The sequence below is a fragment of the Onychomys torridus genome, chromosome 2 (assembly GCF_903995425.1).
Source record: "Onychomys torridus chromosome 2, mOncTor1.1, whole genome shotgun sequence".
Classification (NCBI taxonomy): domain Eukaryota; kingdom Metazoa; phylum Chordata; class Mammalia; order Rodentia; family Cricetidae; genus Onychomys; species Onychomys torridus.
The window spans coordinates 136680959-136703492 of NC_050444.1; the positions used below are offsets into that span (position 1 = coordinate 136680959).

The following is a 22534-nucleotide window of genomic DNA, read 5'->3' on the forward strand; positions in this document are numbered from 1 at the left end:
GTAGGCAGCTACATCACCAAAGATGCTCTCTTCTCCCGATTTACTTTGCTATTTATATCATTGGGAGGGGACCCCCAAGTCTGTAAATTTCCTGGACTTCCTGAGCCTTGCAAGTTCCTCCGAACCACCCAGGAGGGAATGTTTCACCAGGAGGAAAGTTAGGAAACAAAGTTTACTTGGGGGCTGAACAAAGCTGCACTCTTTCCCAGGTCCCAGGCAAAGGACGGCCCCAGCTAGGCCAGTGTTTTTCACGCGTATCCTATCGACCTCTGAGAGGTGGCTATGCCTTGGGAGAGATGGTACAGGGTTCTTCACCAACGTGGACAGTACCCTGAAATTCCAAAATGCTAGGCTATAATTCTTTGGGTCCCAGACCCCATTCCTCCCTTTCCTTCTTCCTTCACAACTCTAACCACCCGCGACATGGAAGTGCACGCCCTCTGCTGGCAGACAGGGGAGCAGACATGAACCGGGTCAGAGTCCCTTGGAATCTCTTTTGACTGCGTCGCCCACTAAGCGAGCATAACATCGCCTTGGATTCAAGAGCCTCTTCGCCTGTGTGTGGAAGACCTGGCTCCCACACTTGCCCCCACCTGTAATGAGGACCCTGTTCATAAACGGAGCTGTCTATTCACCACTTCTCTGGGTCTAAGGATGTCCCGGGATTTGAGAAAAGGCGGCTGATTGTACACGGAGTCCCAGGATGCTGGCGACAAGGGGCAAGCGGCCTGTTAGCTTGGAGGAGTGCTTACCTATTCATTTTCTGGGAATCACCGTGTTAGTGGGGAAGTTGTTAGGCTTCCTCCTTTCTCGGTACCCTTGAACTTCATCCCTACAACCCTGAACCCGCAGCACCCTACAAACCCGGCTCCAGCCGGCCTGCTCCGGAAAACAGGCGTCACTGCCCCCCATTTGCTTCGGACTTGGCTCAGCCGCCCCCTAAACGCCAGCGGCCGTTTGAACCTGCTTGTCCCCCACCCTCGGCGGGCGGGGCGGACTCACTCGCACTCCCTCCCGGCCCTGCCCGCCTGCTTCTCCCGCCCGGGACGCGCCTCCCTCCTGCAACCCAGTCCTGTGAGCCCGGCGTCTCCGCTGCCTCCTGCTCCCGCCTGGCCGGATCCGATCCGAACCCGAGCATGGAACCGGGACAGCCCCGGGAGGCCCGCGAACCCGGGCCAGGGGCAGAGACCGCCGCGGCGCCGCGCTGGGAGGATGCCAAGACTTTCTATGACAATCTCTCGCCCAAGAAGAAACCCAAATCGGTAAAAAGCAGGGATTGGGTTTGGGGGACACTGGACGGGCCATTTCCAGGGAGGGGTCTCAACCCTCTGGAAAGGGACTCGTGGAGCCCCTCCCGGAGGGGACACAGCTCCTCCGCCCCAGAATGTGCCCGGCAGTTGGCTCAGGCTCCAGTTTATTTTGGGAGCTCTGCTCTGGTGGCAGTGGTTTTTTTTCCCCCATCCCGGGCTCAGGTTCCACGCCAAGATCCCCCTCCCCCATGCTGTCATCAGGGGCCTATCCCCTCGCGGAGCTGGCAACCCCGGACGCAAGGACTGCACTTGTTGGCAGAGCTGGTCAGCAACCCGGGCAGCAGCGCCCCGGGCTCAGTAACTGGACTCTAAGAACCCCGCTGCTGGCTTTGCTCTCAGGTCCCCTGCGTCAGTGCGGCCAGCTCGGCTTCCCAAGTCAAGCCTCGGCGCTTGGGCTCTAACTGGAGACCCTGGGGAACCAGAGGGGTCGCTCTTCCTGTATCTTAAAGAAACTGCTACTCTCTCCAGGCTCAGGGCTTCGCTCCCAATGCTGGGCTTTGCACCCTAGACAATGCCTGTGACTGGCGGCGGGCATCACATCAGCCCTTTGCAACTTCACACAGAGGCAAGAATTCCTCTTCCTCTATTGGACAAGTTCACGATAACTCGGCCTTGTTCATGCCACCACCTTAGACCTAGTAGCTCGGGCCAGGAATTGAGAATAGAAACTGGCCCAGAGGCATCACACAAGGAACTCCGTTCTGTCCTTAAAGCATCCCACTCTTCACTCCAGTGACTTTACCCAGGAGGTCCCTCCACGCACCTCTAGGCCTTCACTCATCCTGGTGACTGAGATATTAAGCAGTGCCTTGCCTGTCTTCAGTGTTTTCTGTGTGCCCACAGAGGCTATAGAGATGGTGGATGTTCAGGTAAAAGATCCCAAAATGGTACTTGGGAGCATAGAGGAGGGGCCGACTGCCTCCAGGAAGGCTTTGGGGAAATGGCATTTGAACTGTCTTAAAGCTTCAGTGGGTGTGGCCTGGGGACAGCGAGGGAGGGAATGGTTGAAAGGCAAGGAGCTGTCTTTGAAGCTGAGGACCTTGTTCAGAATCCATACTGAGTGGGAAATGCAAGGTTGTTGAGAGAAGGACCCACAAAGGCTCCCAGCCCAGGGACAGCCCTGCAGAGTACCTTGTGAAGGGGCCTGGACTTATTTAGTGGGGCTGAGGCTTTCTTACTGGGTTCTGTGGAGCACCAAGTCTCAGGCAGTCTTCAGAGCTGGGAATCCAATTTATTTTCTTTCTTCTTAAAAAAAAAAAATACTCTAACTGGAAAAAAAAAAAAAAAAAGCAGCTCTTCCCATTTTCAAGTATTTAGTGGTGCGAATCAGGACTGTGCAGAAACATAAAAATAAATAAATTGGCTGGCTCCTGAAGCTTAAGTCTGTGGTATCGTCCTAACTCCCGCTTTCAAATGCATTGTTATCCAAATTGTTGTATTCATTGGTTAGTTTTGTAACCAATACATTCATGTAGATAGGTTGGTGGGTAGGGAGATATCACATCTGAATTGTAAAATAGACTTAAAGCAATTATATAGTTGGCTAATATTACATATTAGGGTTCTGCCTAAGAATTCATTTGACTAAAAGGTCAACCTGCCTTTTAAAAATATGAAAATCATAATGGAACTGCTGCAGGATCTTTTTTGTTTTTATAAGCAGGGATTAACTTGGTTTCACTTTGATTTTATAAAGATGACACTGGGCTGTTTATCGGGTGGATTGGAAAGATTGGGTCTGGCCGCCGTCATGCCAGTGAGATGGCAAAGCAAGACTAATGTCCTGGCCTGAGGGACGAGGAGGAGACAAATTCTGGAAAGCAGGAGTAAATCTTCAGTGTTCAAAAATCCATTTCCTCCCCAAGCGTCAGAGAACCAGGCTATGGTCAGTCACGGCCCCTTCATCAGCCCTTGAGCCCTTGTCTGATGAGGTGATGCTCCCAGCTCCTGTTCCTTTCTGTCACAGCCCTCCTTTCTTCCCACAGGCTATTTTGGTGGTTGCAAGCCTCATGGGCCCCACTGGGGCCTGGCCTGGGCTCATTTCAATTCCCAGGCATTTGAGTAAAATATTTAACCTAGTCAAGGCCATCAGTGGCCCTCACCCAGAACTATCCTGTCCTCCTCTCTCCCAGCATCCCTCCTATGGTCTTCCAGAAATAGCAGTTTATTTGGCTGTGTTCCTATCTTGACTGCAATAGACAGATTGCTGGTCTAAGCGGGAGCTCCTTGGGCAGACCAGTGGCACTGGGAGACGCTCTGTTAATTCTTCACCTTCACCCCAAAGCCACAGCGATCAGTCTGAGTCTCAGAGAACTGACAAGACCATGGCTCTCTGCAGCTCAGTACTCTTAGGCTGAGCCCCTAGGCTGTTTTGACCCAGTTCCTAGCCTTGAAGTGGACGTTCTGATTTTGGTGCACATCACAACATATGACTTGGGTGTTAAGAGACCTGGTCAAGCACAAGAGGGTCAGTCTGCAAGTGCTCAGCTTCTCCAGGCTCTGGATCGACTCTGTCACCCATTTCTTCAGACCTGCTTGGAGGCTGGACAATCTATCAGCGTGACTTGAGTAGAAGGCAGGGGCCTGTCCTGGGGACCATCATTCTTCAGGGGAAGAGTACCCCACCATGAAGCATCGCAGGATGAGGACACAATGCTTCTCATCATTTCTCCCAAATATGGTTAGTGAAGCTGGGTTGTGTCCAGGGAAGCTATTGAAGGAAGAAAAGGCAGGATTTTCTGGGAGACTAGTACCAGGGAGGCTGTTATGTGGATAGAACCCAAACTAGAGACTCAAGACTTGAGAGCCCATCTTGACTTTTTTGTGTGACCTAGTATAAGAACCCTGACCCTCTCTAGCCCTATTTCCTCATCTGTGAGAGGGAAGTAGATACTCCTGGGGCAATCAAGACATTTGTCTTGCAAATGACCTGGAGTACGATCTGAGGCAGTTTGGGTAACTCAGCTAACTGAGACCCAAGTCCCAGCAATCTGGCGGGGACTATGGGACCGAACGAAAGTGAAGAACAAGGCTTTGACTGACTGCGTTGTGTGAATGATGACTCTGTCTGAAGCTCCCAAGTGCTGACGAGGTTGGGAAATGCCCACTGGACATATGGACATGCAGGTGGTCAGAAACTGGCAAAATTGGGTAGAATCTCAGAGGAGGGGCACCTTTACCACTCTTGTCTTCCACGGGCCCTACTGGCCACCTCTACCATCTTTGTTAAAGTTAAAAGCTGAATGCGAGCTGTGGTCAGCTAAACAACTTTGCAGAAACCTTTGGGCTTTCCCTTCCTGTTTTGAGGCTCTGAGGTTTCATTGGCCATTATCCACAGGAAATGCTTAACTTCATTAAAATTAAGTGAATTTAGGGACCGAGGAAATGGCTCACTTGGTAAGCCTGGCACACAAGCACAAGGAACCTGAGTTTGGGTCTCCAGCAGCGGCATCAAAGCCGTGTGTGCTGGTGTGTATGAGTCAGCGAGTGGAGAAATCTATCTGGAGCTCAGGGCTCACTGGCCAGTAAGTGCTGCAGGCTTAGTGAGAGGCCCTGTCACAAAAACAAAAACAACATGCAGTGGACAGTAGTAGAGGAAGACACTGCCATTCACTTCTGGGCTTCACACTCGAACATCACTCATACATACACACATTTGTGGGTTGTTGTTTTTTTTTAAGATTTATTTATTTATTGTACAGTATATAATCTGGCTGCTTATACTCCTGCATGCACGAAGAGGGTGCCAGATCTCATTATAGATGGTTGTGAGCCACCATGTGGTTGCTGGGAATTGAACTCAGGACCTCTAGAAGAGCTGCCAGTGCTCTTAACCTCTGAGCCATCTCTCCAGCCCCCCACACATTTGTTTTCTAAAGCACGTGAAGTTAATTTCAAATCTTAGCATCACCTGTCACATTTGAAGTTACTGCACAGCCACCCAGCACAGTTTATAGAGTATTTCCATAGAGTCCCAGCTTCTAGAGCTGCCCAGGTCACAGAGAAGTGGTGTCTATACATTCCCTGCACACCCACATTCTGAGTTTCTCCAGCTGCTGTCCATGGTGGCATGATCCTCTCCCCTTCTTCTAAAGGAAGATACTATGAATCTCTTGCAAAGAGAATTGTCAGAAGCTCCTTGGGGACAGAGATCAATCCTATCTTGCTTCCTAACGCGTCCCCAGCTTAGCATCACTCAATGCTGCCAATCAGTTGGAGCCTAGCAGTGGGTTAAATAAATCATCCACAAGATTATCATGAACAAGCCATGGTGTTAGGTCCGCTTCTAAGTCTTGCCTTCAGTTTGAGCCTCTCTCTTCTCATCTGTAAAGGATCACAACCCTAGGACTGTCACAGAGAAGTGGTGTCCATGACCTCCCTGAACACCCGTATTCTGATCTTCCCCAGAAATCAGTCAGGGTCCAGCTGCTGTCCATGGTGACATATTCCTCACCCCATCCTATCCAAGTCAGATGTCTTCAGCCATTCTAGTTACTGTAGCAAAGTGCTACAGACTGATGACTTACATTGTAAACAATAGAAATTTCTTTCTTCCAGTTTGGGAGGCTGGATGTCCAAAAATAAGGAGCCAGAAGATTGGAGTCCTTTTTCTCATTTAAAGATGGCAACTTCTAGCTAAGTCCTTATGCGGTCAAGGCAAACTCTGGTGACTTTTTTCCCCTAAGGAAAGCCCTAACCACTCCCAAAGGCTCTACCCCTTAATATTATCACACTCAGGATTATACTTCAATGTGAGATTTGGGGGGATACATTCAGATATTTGGGAAGAAGTGCTAGGACCCTCTTGTGAGGAGGCTCCTTTAAAGTCCAGCCCCTAAGTATCCTCCTGATCTCCTCTACACCCTCCCCTGCCCTGGCTCACTTTTGTGAAGGCTTTGAGCTTGTGCTCACCAGTTCTTGTGGCCTCCTCCTTTAAGGTCTTCCTCAAAGGCCTCCTCTCCCCTCATGACTTCCTCTTCCAGTCACCAAGACCTTGCTTCCACCTCCTGTCCCATCCCTTTGCCTCTTTGTTCTGTTTGCTTGTCTTCTCCCCATGCCCTGATGAGCTCTGAGGGCCGGAGCCCTGTCTTCCTCCTGGAACCCTTCCTCAGCAGACTCTGTAGAGAAACCAACCGCGATGGAGAGCCAGAGCAAGGGCTTGCGTTAACTAGACAGAGGCTGTGGGAGATGGCACAGTGAGCAAAGGGAACATCATGTTCAGGGTCAGAGGAGAAGGGAAGGTATGCTAAGACACGAGCAAGGTGAGATTGAGCAAAGCTGGGGAAGGGGAAGCAGAGAGCAGAAAGGAAGCAGAGGTCTGTGGCAAAGGACTGTCTGCTTGACTCCGTACCACTGACGAGATGGGCTGGGATCAGGTCTGCACTTTAGACAGACCCTCTGACAATGTGGATAGGGTAGAGGTGATGGTGGCCTGGGCTGTGGAGGAGAAGAAAAAGTGGGTGGATCCCAAGTATGGTTGGCTTGGACACTAATCAATGTGTAAGGGCGTGGGGAAAGGGCAGGGACAGGGAAGTGAAGGTTTACTTCCTGGTTTCTTCTGTCTGTTTATGAAGTGGTAATCTGGATGAGTAGATGGTGGTGCTGAGCACAGATGAGGAAAAGGCGGGGGGGGGGGGGGGGGAGGTTGGGGGGGGGGGGGGGGAAATTCAGCCTCAGACATGGTAAGTTGGAGTGTCTGTTGGTTGACTGGGGCAGTTTATATGTGAATCTGCAGCTCAGGAAGCAGCAAATCCAGGCTGGAGATTAAAAAAAAAAAAAATTATGTAATTACTATGTTTCTGGGCTCTAATTTCTTCCTGAGGGCATGCAGATCTTCTTTCATAATGGAAACCATTGGGGAGTCATCTCAATGTGGCCACACTTTGGCTATATACATTGTACTCATTTTTCTGTGGTGTCCAGATGGCCAACAATATTGCAAGCTCCCCAAGGGCATGCTCCTCCTTCCCATCACACTCCCAAATAAGGAGCCAGTCTCCAGCAGGAACCAGCCCTGAGTTGCCTCTGCCCAAGGCTGACTTTCTTTGGACCAGAGCCTTGGCCTTCTCCACATCGCCGGGTCCAGGAAGGGCTTGCCCACATGCACCTGCCTCAAGGTGAGTCTGAGTAATGACCTGTCCTACTGTTCCTCTTGTAGCCAAAGCCTCAGAACGCAGTAACCATCGCTGTGTCCTCCAGAGCCTTGTTCCGCATGGATGAGGAGCAGAGGATTTACACGGAGCAGGGTGTAGAGGAATATGTACGCTACCAGCTGGAGCATGAGAACGAGCCCTTCAGCCCTGGACCAGCCTTCCCCTTTGTGAAGGTGAGGGGCAGTTCCTGCAGCAGCCCACATGATGCCTTTGTAAGAAACTGCCTGGGAGAGGCAAACCCCACAGCTAGCAGACTGAGACTTTGTGGGAAGAAGAAGCCACCATCCTCGGGACTGATAGAGCCCTAGAATGGGTAACCAGTTTGAAGATCGGTCACCCATTCACCCACCTTTCATGACGTGCCTCTGAGTAGTGAACAACCCACACAATGGTAGGAAATGGCATTAGAGGGTGGTGGTGTGCACAGATCTCATTCCAAATCAAGCCTGCCCCTGGCCTCCCCTTTTCTTTCTCACTGGATCCCTGGCCACCAACTGGGACTCTGAAATGGAGTTTGTTCTCTCCCTTCCAGGCCCTGGAGGCTGTGAACAAGCGGCTTCGGGAGCTGTATCCTGATAGCGAGGATGTTTTTGACATTGTCCTCATGACCAACAATCATGCTCAAGTGGGAGTCCGTCTCATCAACAGTATCAACCACTATGGTAAGTAAGCGTGAGGGGAATGGCCACGGGATGCCCCAAGCACACACTCCCTGGGGGAAGGCCACACCTTTGCAGGGTCAGGCTGGGTCAGGCTCTACAGACTGCCATCCTACACCCAGTGATGTTCTACTAACCTGGCATTGTATTGCATTTTTAACCTGGTCTTTTAAAACAAAGAAGGCTGGGGTTGCAGTCCAACTGGTAGAGTGCTTACCTAGTAAGAAGCAAGTCCTGGGCTCAATCTCCAACATTGCATAAAAACTAGGTATGGTAATGCATGCCATGCATCTAATACCTTCACTCGGGAGATGAAGGCAGGAAGACCAGGAATTCAAAGTCTTCCTCAGCAACATAGTGAGTTCAAGGCCAGCATGAGATACAATGAGACCTTGTTTTCAAACAAAGAAACAAGGAGCTGGGAGTGTGGCTTAATTGGTAGAGTGTTTGCCCAGCATGTATGAAGCCCTTTGTTAGATCCCCAGCACCGCATTAAAAAAACAAACAACACCAAATGAGTCCCAGGAAAGGCGCAAAGCTACAGAGAAACCCTGTCTCAAAAAAGCAAGCAAACAAAACAAACAAACAAACAAAAAACCTAAGTCGGTTGGTGGTGGTGCATGCCTTTAATCTCAGCACTTGGGAGGTAGAGGCGGGAGGATCTCAATGAGTTTGAGGCCAGCCTGGTCTACAAAGCAAATTCCAAGGCAGCCAGGACTATTACACAGAGAAATGCTGTATCAAAAACAAAACAAAACAAACAAACAAAAAACCAAGAAGGCATGTTGGCATACGAACCCACAATCCCAGCAGCTGTGCAGTCAGTGTGTCAGTAGCACATTTTCAGATACATAGTAAGTTTAAGGTTGGCCTAGGCTACATGCAAACCTGTCTCAAAAAAAAAAAATAAAAATAATATGCCGGGCGGTGGTGGCGCACGCCTGTAATCCCAGCTCTTGGGAGGCAGAGGTAGGTGGGTCTCTGAGTTCAAAGCCGGCCCATACTACAGAATGAGTTCCAGGACAGCCAAGGGCTACACAGAGAAAAACTTTGTCTAGACAAACAAACACCAACAAAAACCTGTAAAAATAAAACAAACATGGCCAGGCGGTGGTGGCCCACGCCTGTAATCCCAGCACTCGGAGGCAGAGGCAGGTGGATCTCTGTGAGTTCGAGGCCAGCCTGGTCTACAGAGCTAGTCCAGGACAGGCTCCAAAGCTACAGAGAAACCCTGTCTCAAAAAACAAAACAAAAAAAGAAAGAAAGAAAGAAAGAAAGAAAGAAAGAAAGAAAGAAAGAAAGAAAGAAAGAAAGAAAACAAAACTGGTTTGAAATGCTGCCGGGTTACAGGTCGTTTGTCCGTGGCCCATTTCTGGCCACTCATGGTTAATCAACATAACTGGCTCATAAAATTCCTGGATATTTAATAGCTGACTCTTGCAAGCTGGCACAAGCCAGCTGCAGCCCACGCCAGACAGGCCTCAGTCCCTGTGTAACAGAGAAAGGAGTTTACTTTCTCTGTGCCTCAGTTTCTCTAACTGTAGGAGACTAGCAAGCCTCATGAGGCTGATGGGAGAATCGGGCTGTCCAGTTACGATTGAAAGTTCTGAGTCTCTTGGAGCAAGCTTCCCGTGAAGGGAACCATTGTCAGCTCTAGAATGACTCAGAACCACGGAGCAGGAAGGAAAAGCGAACCCAGAAAGGCCAGGATCCAAGTCCCGGTGACCTCTCTTGGGCTTGTGTTCTCTCTGGGCCAAAAGGCTCTTGTGCTTCTTTAGCAAGTCGTTTCCTGGTTTCTTCTGTAGCTGCAGTTCCGGGAAATCCGACTGCTTCCAGGTCCCTTCCGGCCTCCACAGGCACCAGGCATGCACAGGGGCATAGGCACACATGCAGGCAAAACACCCAAATACATAATAAATGTTAAAAAGGAGCAACCAGGGACTGGAGAGACGGTTAAGAGCACTGGCTGCTCTTCCAGAAGACCCGGGTTCAATTCCCAGCACCCACATGGCAGCTCACAACTGTCTATAATTCCAGTTCCAGGGGGACCCAACACCTTCACACAGACGTACATGCAGGCAAAACACCAATGCACATAAAATAAAAATAAATAAATCATAAAAAAAAGAAAAAACCCACCAACACCAACCCATCTATCTTTCTAGCTTTACAAGATTTTGTTTCAACAGCCAACAACACCGTTTGATGTTTCTTTTACTTTAATTTACTTAATTTTGATAGAAGATCTTACTATGTAGTCCAGGCTGGCCTCAGACTTGAAAGCCTCTTACCTTAACCTTGCCAGCATTGGATTTTCAGACATTGTAGACACGTGCTATCATTTCCTTTTTTTTCCTTTTGAGACAGGGTATCTCTGTTAAACTCTAGCTGTCCTAGAACTTGCAGAGTTCTGTCTGTCTCCGCCTCCTGAGTTCTGGGATTTAAAACAGTCACTACACCTGGCTTCACTACCTTTGTTAAAAAAATTTTTTTTTTAACTTGCATGCGTATGTATGTGTCTGTGTGTGTCTGTGAGTGAATGCCACACCACAGGTGTGAGGGTGCCTTTGAAGGTGAGAAGAGGCATCGGATTCCTTGGGGCTGGAGTTACAGACAGTTGTGAGCTGCCTGCCATGTGGGTGCTGGGAACCGAACTCAGGTCTTCTGGGAGAACAGCAAGTGCTACTGACCGCTGAGCCGTCTCTTCAGCTCCTATTCACCACTTTAAATTGTATTTATCTATTTATCTATCTAGCTATTTATTTATTTTGGGTGCTGGGGAATGAAAGCAGGGCCTCTGTAGGCTCTGTGTGTTCAGTCTCCAGTCAGCATTTTATAACACTAATTTCAAATTCCTAAGTGGGAGGCTGATGGTAACAGTATTTAACCACAGGTGCTGAGAGATCAGAATAGGCAACACTCTGTGCTTGAGGAGGGCCCTGGGGACCTCTGTGGAGTCAAGTCCCTTGCCTGTTGTGGACGGTGAGGAGGACAACAGTCCTGTATAAGGGACTTGGGTAGTCGCCGAGAGTAGCAGCCACTTGTCAGCCAGCAACTATTTACAGACAGGTTTTGCAGCCATGGAAGCAAGCTACCCAGGTTGGACTCTGATTGGCTCAGCTGGGTCCAGAGTCTGCCCCTATCCAATCAGCTGTGACCAGGAAGATAGGGTCTCCCGTCCATCTTTTGAGGCCACTGACTAGGAGGGAATGTTGTGAACCAGGGGCTTTCTCCAGATGTGTGATCATTTCGTGTCCTTGATGAGAGATGCAGGGGAAATGCTAGGCTGAAGCAGAGGGTCACTCTGCGGCCCCACCGCTCAGATCCAAGATGGCTCACACAAGGCACAGAGAGACTATTCTGAGGCCTGAAGTTTGACCCTGGCCTCATCTGGAGACTCTCTCCCTCCACAGACCTGTTCATTGAGCGATTCTGCATGACAGGTGGGAACAGCCCCATCTGCTACCTCAAGGCCTATCACACTAACCTCTACCTGTCAGCTGATTCGGAAAAAGTGCGGGAAGCCATTGATGCAGGTAAGTCAGAATGAGGAAGGAGACTATGGGAACACCTTCCCATACATAAAGTGGTCCCGAGTGGGGAGAAGCCTGGTCCTGAAGCTCTGAACAAGTGCTGGTGTGTCTTGTAAAGTGAAAACAAAGCCCACCTGAACCTCTTTCTTATCTCCCTCCCTATAGTGTAAATCATCATCACCTAGCCTTCTGTTTCCATAGAAACTTTCCTTACAGCCCAGAAAACTAATGCTTTCTCAGATGACTCTGGGCTGATGGGAGTTCTGATTCCTGTGTGATCGGGAAGCTTCCATCCATCACTGGGCCAATGAGAAAGAGGGAACGTTCATATTTAGCCCAGCCTGAGTGGTAGGCTTTCCAAAATGATCATCTCCCACAGCTGGGCTGGCCAGTGCTGTGGTGAGTTTAGGGGATGCAGCTACAAGTCTTGACAATGAGAAATCCATTCCCTGTGCCCCTTTCAAGGGGCAGTTTGGGGTGACAGACATGGTCTCGGGCCTCCCAACAGGAGTCCACGGAAGAGGGAAGACTGACTGCCTATTTGCCTGAGTGTATACTCAGGCTGGACACTCAGGGTCCCTCTGCCAACTACCCCCTTTCCCTTCCATGTTGGTGAGGCTTTCTTTAGCCAGGACCCAGAGAGCATGTCCCTAGACACATCACACCCTTTGTTTGGGGATTCTGAACTAACTAACCTGTAGGTGTGCCACTGTATATCTGGAATTTGACTTTTAGTCTAGGGAGAGTGGTTAGATGGATGTCCTGCTCAGAGCAGGAGGTTCTGGGTCATCTTGGCATTAGGTTGACAGAGCTGAGAAGGTATGGAGCCTGATACTCAGGAACTGGTCCTACCCTGGGCTCCCTTAGGCTAATGAAGCCGCTGTAAGACCTGTCATTCTACCTCTTACCAGAGCTCTGTGGAAGTCTACCTCCGAGACCCTAGATCCCCAAGGAGCAGGGTTGAAGGGGCCTTTAGACAGATGAAGACTGTTGAGGGGGATTCAGCTGATTCTAACTGGAGCCTTGGCCCCTGTGGGTGTTCTTGCATCCCGAAGAATCCCTGGTTTCGGAAAGTGTATATGTGTGTGTGTGTGTGTGTGTGTGTGTGTGTGTGTGTGTATGTATACACACACACACACACACACACACACACACACACACACACATATATATATATATATATATATATGTATATATATATATATATATATTATCACAAGCAGTTTATACTACCTCCCAGGACCAAGCTCATTATCTCACAGTCTGAACCAATCAACTTCAGTGCTTGGTGGCTGTAGAAAAGGTGTCCACACCCACCTATCCCTGCTGCAGCCTGAGAGCTCAGCCTCATACGGACTGGAGAGAGCCTTAACTTTACCTTGGCCCAGAGAAAGTATGTAACTTGGGATCAATAGTGAGGGAGTAGCCCCACCTCAAGGCATGCTTCCCAGTCTGCGGCAGGTCGACATAGGGTGAGGAGCTCCAGAAAGAACAGGGATATAGGAATTCAGTGCTCCCAGCCAAGACTTGTTTGGCTAGTCCACACCATCATGCTCTTCAGTGTTAAAGTGTTCAGATTTCTTCATGCTGGCTGGTAAATAGATCTTCAGTGTCTTCCTGCCCAAGGATACCTCCAGAGCTCTTCACAAAGATGCTATTGGGGAGGTAGACTTTAGACCTTGATGGGGACCCTCAGAGCGACCCCTCAAAGCTGTAGCTGCGGCACATTCTCACAGCCAGTATCCTTGGACCACCCATGTTAGAATGCTCCCAATATCAGCCCTTGCTAGACTTGCCTTTAGCCCTGGGGATGCTGGCAGAACAAGGACAGCATGCGACACCTTCTCCTGTGCCCAGGCAGACAACACTTACCTCTCTCTGTGCAGGAATTGCAGCTGCCACCATCTTCAGCCCCAGCAGGGACATAGTTGTTTCCCAGAATCAACTCCGCGTGGCCTTTGATGGGGACGCAGTTCTCTTCTCTGATGAATCCGAGCGCATCGTCAAGGCCCACGGGCTGGACAGATTCTTCGAGCATGAGAAGGCCCATGAGAACAAACCTTTGGCACAGGTGCTCCACATTCCCAGAACTCCTGAATAACCCCTCATTTCCCAGAACCTGGCCTGGCCTGAACTCCCACTCAGGGCCAAAGCCAGGCTACGCCCACATTCCCACCAGGTCCTCTTACCAAGTCTCAAGCCTCCCTCCCTGTCTTTGGTTTTCGAGGCAGGCAGGTTTTCTCTGTGTAGATCTGCCTGCCTCTGCCTCCTGAGTTCTAAACCTCTCTCTCACTTGGCCCCTGGCTCTTTTCAATGAGACTCTGCTCCTTCATTGAGTCCCACCCCCTCACTCAAGTCTGGTCCCCCACTTCTTGGGGCCTCTAAACAGCTCTCCAAGCATCTCTGAAGCCTCCTTGCTTTGTTCCTCTAAACTCCTTTCTGAGGTCTCCATCCCCTCTCAGAAACCCCCACACCCACTCCTGGTCTTCAGCTCTTCTCTGAAGTCCCCATTCCTCCTAAAAACCTGAACCCACGCCCCCCACCCCGATCCACTGTTCTTTCCCTGTAATCCTCAGCTCCTCTCTTCAGATTCCCTTCTGAGTAAGTTCCCATCCCTCCAGAAGCCTGTTTCCTTCACTGGGAGACAAGAACACTCACTAGTGTGGGGAGCTCTAGGGTTTGCCATGCCTTAGTTAAGTGGCTCAGGGAACCTCATCTGCCCTCATACTTCTCAGTGGCTCTCTTGGAACAGAAATGTGTTTTGGAGCTTGTTAGAAATTCCCTGTGGGTGGAGCAATGGGATTCTCCAGCCCTATTGAGAACTCTAAACGTGTCCCGAGGTAGGACACTTTTCCCACTAAGTGGTAGATAGAGACCCAGAAGAACACTGCTTACCCCAGGTTACCCAGCTAGGAAAGTCCCCATGACAAGCAGCCCACTTTCCTTGTTTCCAATTGCTTTGAAAATGAGCTACATTCTACATCATCTCGTTCTTTATTCACATGTCTGCAGTTGCTTCATTGCTCTGGGCGCTTTCCCTGACCCCAGAGAGCTTGAGCCCAACACCCTGAGCCACATGTATGTCTGTTCACAGGCAGGCACATATTCAGTAGTTACACACTGGCCTCTCTGGTCCAGATATTGACAGATAGAGTCCGTTCTGGTTGGCAGGTGCCCATGCCATCATTACTAGCTAGTTTTAATTCCTTCTTTGCTAATGAACACAGACAACCCCAATTATAGGACAGATCGCTGCAAGAGACATGGATGGATATGCCTAGCAACAGTTGCCCTGGTTATACTGACATAGCCCCAATCACATTAAGACAGACCCCAGACTGCAGGGACCTACAGCCCTGTTTATACCCCGTAGCCAAACAGGCAGTAAAAACCACCAAAGAGTTAGGGATTTCCCACCCAACAGCCAATCACTGGTGCTTCGGGATGAAAGGGCAGATGTTTAGGAGAGGGGAATCTTACCATATCTCCTTCACTCCATAGGGCCCCCTAAAAGGCTTTCTGGAAGCACTGGGTAGACTGCAGAAGAAATTCTACTCGAAAGGTCTGCGGCTGGAGTGCCCAATTCGCACTTACTTGGTGACAGCGCGCAGCGCAGCCAGTTCTGGGGCCCGGGCCCTCAAGACCCTGCGCAGCTGGGGCCTGGAGACAGATGAGGCCTTATTCCTAGCCGGAGCACCCAAGGGCCCCCTTCTTGAGAAGATCCGCCCACACATCTTCTTTGATGACCAGATGTTCCATGTGGCTGGGGCTCAGGAGATGGGCACAGTGGCTGCCCATGTGCCTTATGGTGTGGCCCAGACACCCCGGCGGGCTGTTCCTGCTGCTGCTGCTGCTGCTGCTAAGCAGACTTTAGGTTCACAGTAGCTAAGTCACCTTGCTCCAGGCAACCCATCACACTTCCAGACCTCATCTGGTGAACTTTCCTGGTTCCTCACGGTCCACCCTCCTGCTTGCCGTCCTTTTCCCTCTGCTCAGGTACTCCAAGGAACTTAGGAAGACTGGGCCAGAATTCTCCAAGTCCTTGCTAGCCAAACACTGCTGTGATCCTGGCTAGGGAAGCAGGGCTCTGCAGGTTAGCTTGAGTGTCCTGGAGGAATGGGTGGGTCAGAGAAGCCAGAATGTCAAGGGCTTGGGATGGAAACTGCCGCATGTAGTGCAGAGAACACAGTGTGAGAGAGGGTGGATTTGGCATCTAAAGCAGACAGACCTGGCATAGACTGCATGACTTAAGTCCCTCTTTTTCATAAGCCTCAGTTTACCCCTCTCCCTTTTAGGTGGTTTCCAAGCTTGGTTTTACAAGATTATGCCCCAAATGAATCATCCTGTGCTGGGGCTGCTAGTACCTATGGCACCTATGTAGATTACAAGATGACATTCTGTCTAGGTGAATGAATGACAAAACGATGGCCCTTCCTCTGGCCTAAGCCTGGGCATAGGCTAGATTCCAGCCCTTCGCCCCTCAGCCCATCAAATGGGAAATATGCACAGTTCTGTACAGCAGCCCTGCCTGGTTTTTTTTTTCCATATCTTGCTGCACAGGATAACCTGCTCTTTCCTGTGATTTGCTAACCTGGGCCATGGATCATCAGCTGCCGGGTGAAAGGTTTGGGGAAAGAAAAGAGAGGAATGTAGCCCACATGCAAATTCTCCTCTAGCCAGTAGGGGGGCACTGAAGGCTCTAGCTGGAGTGGGCTTTAGTGGCTTACCAACCCTGGGTTGCCTTCAGTTTTTAGGGAAAGTTCAGTAGTTCTGCCTGCCAAACTCCTCACCTCAGTCCTGGGTCATCAGTCACTGCCACCTGCCATGCTGTAAGGAAGCCCTCCCAGCATCAAAAGAGAGCTCTAGACCCAAAGCTGGAGAAAGCACAGGCCCTAAAGTGAGTGGTTGTCCAGGCTGAGTCTGAGGGCAAGCTGCTGCAGGGAGACGTGGGAAGTGTCAGGTGTGATCTGATCTAAGACGCTAAGGACGTGATGGCTTAGAGAGGAACGAGTTGAACGTGTACCAGCATGAGTCTACTGTGGATTGGGGAAAGCCAGTCAGAACTACCCTGGAGGTGATGAGCTGTCACTGAGGTGCTGTGCAAAGGATTCTGGGATGGGCTGAGCTCCCTGAGAGGTACCAATGATGACTCCACCTTTGCACGAATCCATGCAGCCCTTTCTTCTCCACATGGCGAGTGATGGTCACTTCCTCCTTTGCTAAGCAGCCCAGGCATTCAGAGGAAAGGCGGGAGAACAGATGGTTGGTCCCCTAGGAAGAAGGGGCAAGCAGACATGTATTCATGCACTGAGTCCCTGGCTCCCACAGGGATGCCAGCAATGAGGAAACCCAAAGCATCATCAGGGGGCCAGGAGAGGAGCCTGGATATTGAAGGGCGACCAGAGACTCTAACCTCTGTCCGTCTAGGCATTTGACTCAAGATCTGAATAAGTTCATGTTCTGGACAGTGTGTCTCTGGATAACAGCTGCAGGAAGGAGGACAAAGAAGACTCAGGAGCTCCTGGAAATGAGTTCCAGCTTGGGCCAAATGAGAAATACGGGGCTGAGCATGCATCTGTGTCTGCAGCGTGAGGACACTGTTCCTGTCTGTGTCTGCAGCATGAGGACACTGTTCCTGTCTGTGTCTGCAGCGTGAGGACACTGTTCCTGGAAGACAGAGATGAATGTGAAGTAGACAAAGCTGCTTTATGGAGCCATTAACATTGCTGCACCCAGGAGGGCAAGACACCAAGGTAATTTTGCACAGGGTCATCATTATAGCCAGGACCCTTGTGGCCAGCAGAGGAGGCCTCAGGGTAGAACCAAGTCTGGAAGGGGCTTCCTTCATGCCTGGTCAGAGATGTTGTGTGACCTAAGAACAGCTGCAAGGAAATGAAGAGCAGGTGAGAGAAGAAGCTTAGTCTCAGGGCACTCTCCATCTTCACCAGATCACACAGTAAGTAGCCTTCTGCCATGAGGCCATAGTCACCCCCTTGAAGGGTACCCACCCAGGCTCCCGGTCAGTGGTCACAAGCTTGTAAAGATGTGTAAAGTACAAGCTCACAGAGGGTCTTTAGGCTACCCAGCCAGAAAAGGCCTGTGTACTGTGAAAACAGCACCAGATGTTGCCAAATTTGGGTGCTGAGATGCATGAGGTCTAGTGACCAGGGCCTGGTCATGAATACTGCAAACCCTTCCAGGTCTCTCAGGAAACAGGAATGCTACCATGCCAGAAGCAAGAAGATAAGGTGCGGTAAGAGGCTGTGGGCTTCACTGGAGACACCATGAGTGGCTACAGACAGCCCTGGGCAGTGCAGAAATGTCCAAATTCTATTACTGAAACCAAAAATGAGCATCTCAAGCCTGGACAAAAGCTTTTGGAGCTGGAATAAAAGGCCAGAAGTCCTGGGGGCAGGCTCCAGCTGCGGCCAGACAGTCCTCCTGATGGACTCAAGGGCCTGAAGAGGAGCCTGGCAGCACGAAACATTGTTTATTGTGTTACCAGAGGATTTGAAAACCAGCTGAGCATCAGAGCTGCAGGCCCAGCCTCAGACTGCAGCACTGGGACAGAAGAATCAACTGCTCCCAGAACACTGGACCCCTTTAGCTGGAAGCACCACATCCCTAGGTCTGGCAGAACACTCTTAGGAAGTGCTTGCCAACAGAGTCCCAGGCCCCGTGGAACCTGCCAGTCAACCAGCGGAACAGTAGCTCTGTTTGTTGTTGAGCATGGAGACTGCTAAGATCACTACAGAACTCCCTTCGGGGGAGGGAGATGCAGCTGGGCATCTGGCTCAGTCAGTAGAGTGCTTGCCTACTGGATGCAAAAGCCTGGATTCAACCCTCAGCGTGACGTCAGCTAGGTATGATGGTGCACACCTATGATTCCAACACTGGGGAGATGGAGGCAGGAGTAGTCAGAAGGTAAAGGTGATCCTCAGCTATGTAGCCAGTCCAGGGCCAGCGCTGTGGTCCGTGTCTACCCTCTTGAGGTATCCTGGACATACTGATGTGGGCAGCTAGTGTAACTTGCTCAAAGTCACCCAGGTAGTAGGTGGCAGTGCTGGGACAGTCTGATGCTGGGACCTGAATGTCCATCATTTTCCATATAGTGTCAAGAGAAGCTCCATTCTGAGGTCTTCACTGGAAGAACTCACCTGAAGCTGGCTTGTTAAAAAGCTGGGACACACTTGAGAGGGCACATTGTGCTTAGAGCATCCTGACTACCAGTGGTTTAAATTAGACCCAGACGTGTGCAGTCCCACTAAACTGCTTTTGAACAACTTCAAGCTATGTGAAACTCAGGTTGCAGATCTTTGAGTTGAGCTAATAAAGGGTTTGGCTGTCTAAGGACTCTGAGGTCAGGTTGGATCCATTGCCTGTTGTTGTAAAGAAACGTCTGTTGTTTTAAACATCGTGGCCATTGGTTTATAGATGCATTGCAGCAGCAGAATTTAATGGTACCAACAGAAACTCCAAAGCCAAGAGAATACCTACTATCTAACCCAGAATGTCTGTTGACCCTGGACCAAAGCAAACACTCCTGCCCACTGGGACAAACAAGGTTACATCCTCCTAAGCATCTAAGGACAGGTGTTGGCTCCATGGCTAAGGGGGAGAAGAGATAGGGACTTAATGACTATCTAACCCTTTCCTGACAGTCAAGGATTTAAAATCCCAAGTACTGTAATTTGCAGTTTGCTTGATTCATAAATTTGACACCAGTCATACTGAATTCACCCTCTCAAGCTGATGGGTGAGAGACCAGGAACAGGACCTTGGCTACAGGTGGCCTTGCTGGCTCTTCAGCACCCATCTCTACAGCTGTGGTCTCGGCTCTCCATTGGCCTCATGGGGTCTCTTGAGCCCTGGTAAGCGGATGGCTGTGAAACGTAGGCTTGGCATAAAGTGAAGCGTCCAGTGTTGACTCCAGCCCCTCAGATCTAGTGAGTCATCTTCACTTGCTCTCTGAAAACAAGTTCTTAAGGGTTCCGGAAGGCTTTGGCTCAGAAGTTGTTGATGGAGTGAAAAGTCGGATTAAAAGGTGGACGTTTCCTCCAAGTATGAGGTGCAAGCCACAAAGCCACCCTTACAATGGAAGATTTCAGAATCCATTACAAACACAGCAAGCTGTCTCACCTACTGCCATGGTTGACGTCACCATCCCATCATGATAGTCCCCTTTACAAAGAAAGCCCAGGCTTGGCCTCAGATTCTTCATGCAGCATTTCAGACAGCCTGTCCCAGCTGGGGGTGGTATGAAGGATTGATTTCCAGCAGGCAGGCATGGTCCTTGATGTTCCTTCTCTGGTCTATGGTGCAGCTACAAGGGTGCCAGCGTCTCACTGTCTCCAGCAGAATCTGATGATGATGAAGAGGAGGAGGACCAACCCCAAGGATAGCAGCTTCACTGAGCCGGTACCAGAGACAGTGTTCCGGGTTCTGCCCTTAAGGCAAGGTGCAGAAACCTCTCTTGCCAGTAGGTGGCAATGCAGACTAGCATCGGCTGTGCCTGTAGTTTATGGTTAACTTTTCTGTCCTTCCACGCTACCGCTACCGATTACTGTGCTGGGTTCTCCTAAGGACTTCAGGTGCTCTGACAATGTTTGTGAAACATCTCTGTATGATGAGCCAGCCGATGGTGGCTCCCACCGAAAACCACTGTGATAGTGTATGGGGAAACACCTGCGACCACGAACCACTATACAGATTGAGTACAGGTTTATGGGTGTGAGTGATGGCCCAGACTTCTCTGCTGATGACTCTGTGTGTGCACACATGTATGTGTGTCTGGGTGTCTGGGTGTACCACACACACTTGCAATCTTGGCCTTGGCGTGTGTACAGATGGTTGTCTCTGTTATCCGAGGATGCTGGGCCGCACAGGTGATTACCAGCATCACCCCTTGGAACTGGTCCTGGCAACCCCATCATCTCACGGGCATGCTGCTAACTGTTCCCATCATCTCATGAGTACAGCATGTGCCTCACCTGAGGGCCACGGAGGCCAGATCTCTCAGTCTTTCTCTGGTTTTCTGCTTATGTTCCATTTCTGTTGCCTCTGAACTCTGTCTCCTACCCCTGTGGCTCTGCAGCTTTGGGGAGGAAGTGGCAGAAAAGACCCCAACTGACTCAGTCTCCACACATCTCTTCCCTCTTCTAACAGAGCCAGGGTTAATATGGTCCGATTAGGAGCTAAAGGCCACAGCTAGGCAAGCCGACTTTCTTCCTGGCCTCCTGGTTGTTTGGTTTGTTTGTTTTTTTCAAGACAGGGTTTCTCTGTGTAGTTTTGTGCCTGTCCTGGATCTCACCCTGTAGACCAGGCTGGCCTTGAACTCACAGAGATCCACTGGGCTCTGCCTCCCGAGTGCTGGGACAAAAGGCGTGCACCACCACTGCCTGGTGGCCTCCTGTTCTTGCCAGACATGATTTACCTTTGATCTTGACTGGGAAGTGTCTCCCCATTGAGCCACACACCCACACACACCCAGGGGCTTTAGAGACTGAATCATCTTTGCAAAGTAAGAGCTTCCATAAGGCAACCCCAAACCCTGCAGACCAGTGCCTTACATTCCTGGCCAAGGCTGAATATGCCTTCTTGGCTGTCAGTCACTAAATTAGGGCAGAAGTTCAAGGCTAGACTTGTAGCTGACACGGATCAGAAAATTGCCACGGTCATTGCAAACATACTGTGTGGGTCAGGGTCACAAACCCTATGTCTGCAGGAGCCCCACAGGAAACAGGTAGGAGCAAAGGGAATCAGGCTAGGTCTTGAGAGGGAAAACAGCATCTGTATATGCATCCCCACCATGTAGAAATCTGGGCTGGTGGGGCCTGATGTGCCACAGTGGGTTTTCTTTTGTGTTTTTGTTTGTTTGTTTCCTGAGAAGGTAGAAATCTGAGCTTTCAAATATTGGCAACTATTTCAAGTTTAGAAAACACTGTGCAGGCCAAAGGAAGCCTGTCTTGTCGGCTAAGTCTAGGCCTCCAATCTCTAGTTTGCTCCTACTGGCCCCAGCCCAGGGAAGTGGGACTTTTAGACTCAAGTAACTGAGATAGGAAGGACATTACTCTCAGAACCACAGTTTGGAGTCTTTATGAGACCTTGGAGATGGTGTAGAACATCCCAGTGTGTTTTAAAGGCTTGGGTGCAAGCTGGACGTGGAGTGCACACCTGTTAGCCCAGCACTGGAAGCTGAGGTTGAAGGATGCTAAGTTCAAGGCCAGCTTGGCCTACCTATCAAGACCCTATCTAAGAGCAAAACAAAACAAGAACCTGAATGTCACTAGGTATGGTGGTATATGCCTTTAATCCCAACCCTCGGGAGACAGAGGTAGGAGATCTCTGTGAGTTCAAAACCAGCCTGGTCTACAGAGCAAGTTCCAAGACAGTCAGGGCTATGTCGTGAGATCCTGTTTCAGGACAAAAAACTGAATGAATGGGCACAAACTTCATTTTTAAATAAACACACCTATAACCTTAATTTCCTTTTTCAATAATGTCCTAGTATCCCCTATTTAGAACAAAGTCAAGAATGAAGCCATAACACAGAAATAGTGTGCTGGCCCGCCTAGCCTTCTGCTTACCTCTATCTCCGCTGCCCTGGGCTCCTCACCTGACCCCTCCCTCTGGCTTGCTGTTCTTCATAAACTCCCAAGTGCCTCCTTGGAGAGCTAGATCATGTGCTCCTCTGTCTATGTGACCCCTTCCCAGGGACCAGGGTGGGCACACACCTTTCTCAGCACCTCCCATAGCCTACCTTCAGCACATCAGTGGCTCCGGCTCTGTCCACTCGTTTCCTGGTCACATGACAAAGGGTGCTACATGCTTATTACTGTGAGTCCTTCCCCTCATGCTCGTCCTATGCCTTCATTTACAAG

General features: G+C 50.1%; 1 protein-coding gene across 2 annotated transcripts; it reads left to right on the forward strand.

Moving 5' to 3' along the window:
• The first annotated feature begins 499 nt into the window (after nucleotides 1-499).
• Nt5c1a (5'-nucleotidase, cytosolic IA) lies at nucleotides 500-20943 on the forward strand. Of its 2 annotated transcripts, none has more exons than XM_036179070.1 (6): nucleotides 500-1262; nucleotides 7468-7635; nucleotides 7995-8124; nucleotides 11535-11657; nucleotides 13541-13725; nucleotides 15156-20943. In XM_036179070.1, the coding sequence occupies exons 1-6, from the start codon at nucleotides 1137-1139 to the stop codon at nucleotides 15537-15539; spliced, it is 1116 nt and encodes a 371-aa protein (XP_036034963.1). In that variant the 5' UTR covers nucleotides 500-1136; the 3' UTR covers nucleotides 15540-20943. The 2 variants fall into 2 exon arrangements, with proteins under 2 accessions (XP_036034963.1, XP_036034964.1); XM_036179071.1 differs by lacking the exon at nucleotides 500-1262 and adding an exon at nucleotides 1699-2179.
• Nucleotides 20944-22534: the final 1591 nt, after the last annotated feature.